The sequence below is a fragment of the Rhagoletis zephyria genome, unplaced genomic scaffold, assembly GCF_001687245.7.
Source record: "Rhagoletis zephyria isolate East Lansing unplaced genomic scaffold, Rhagoletis_zephyria_1.1 Rzeph_scaffold_03073, whole genome shotgun sequence".
NCBI lineage: Eukaryota > Metazoa > Arthropoda > Insecta > Diptera > Tephritidae > Rhagoletis > Rhagoletis zephyria.
In genome coordinates this window covers 43,520-44,582 of record NW_016160157.1, presented here as the reverse complement: position 1 = coordinate 44,582, position 1,063 = coordinate 43,520, and the positions used below count along the sequence as shown (strand labels likewise).

At 35.1% G+C, this 1,063-nt stretch overlaps 1 protein-coding gene across 1 annotated transcript; it reads right to left on the bottom strand.

Annotated features, from left to right (window-relative positions):
• LOC108368334 (cytochrome c oxidase assembly factor 4 homolog, mitochondrial) lies at positions 1-336 on the bottom strand (the record flags this gene model as incomplete). Its single annotated transcript, XM_017623181.1, has 1 exon — positions 1-336. A coding segment is annotated over exon 1 (162 nt), but the record flags the coding sequence as incomplete, so codon positions are not given.
• Positions 337-1,063: the final 727 nt, after the last annotated feature.

Genomic DNA, 1,063 nt, shown 5'->3' with positions numbered 1-1,063 from the left:
ATGTTTAAAATCTTTTACTACCTCTTGACAGCGTCGCCAATCGCCTGTTTCCGCAATGCACTCTTGTACTTTGTAGTGTAATTCTATGCAGCCAGTTTTCTTGAGCATCAGCTCTACGGGATCTTCAGTTTCCTGTGTGACGGCGGCCGCAACCGACGGCATTATTTTCTGATAAACTTGTGGGTACACAAAATTAGTAAGTTTCAGTTTTGCAATTATTTAAATGATGTAACTTAATTCATTTATTGTAAGCATTGCAAATTTATAAATTTATTAAAAAACATAAATTTTAACAGCTGTTTTTGATTGCTCTTTCAATCTGATTCTCCACATGCATACATGTGATCAAGGCGTATTTAACAAGGTGGTGTTGGCCGTATATAAGTAAAAAATTACACTAACAATATTATACGCTGGTGTCCATACTGTCATTGGTATGAGTTACAACAAACACATCATTTTGACGTAATGGCCTCTCACGGCGAAAAACTCAGCTGTCGCCCCAACACCACCTTGTTTAATGGCCTGTTTTTGCTTATGCGTAAATGTACATTTAGCGCATTTAGCTCTAAATGCTACTCTAAATGTACATTTATCCATACAAAATTCGTCATCTAAATGCAACTAAATGCAACTCAATCTTTGCATTTAGAATCTAAATGCTAAAAGCATCCCTGTGATCTTCCAAAATTTCCACGATTCGAACATGGTTTAATGAGAAAAAGTGGCAACATTGCTTTTTCGAGTATACAACCGCTAGCTGCGTTTCAGTGATCGCCGATCGAGATTTCATTTATTATTTTACATTATTTGGATAAAGAAAAGTTACGCAAATTCAACATCGAAATGATGCTGATAGAAATCTGGATTAATTTGTGACCAACTCTGTTTGTTTTGTTTCCTAATTAGGTGTGGAAAATATAATTGGCAGCACCGACAAATGAATATATACACAAACAAATGTTCGGTTATGGTTAAAACAATTCAGGTTTTTGTATTGAATTTTCGGTTTAGAATTTATTTTTCCTTTGTAGGGGTTTTTGCACATTATCTTTTCGGTGAG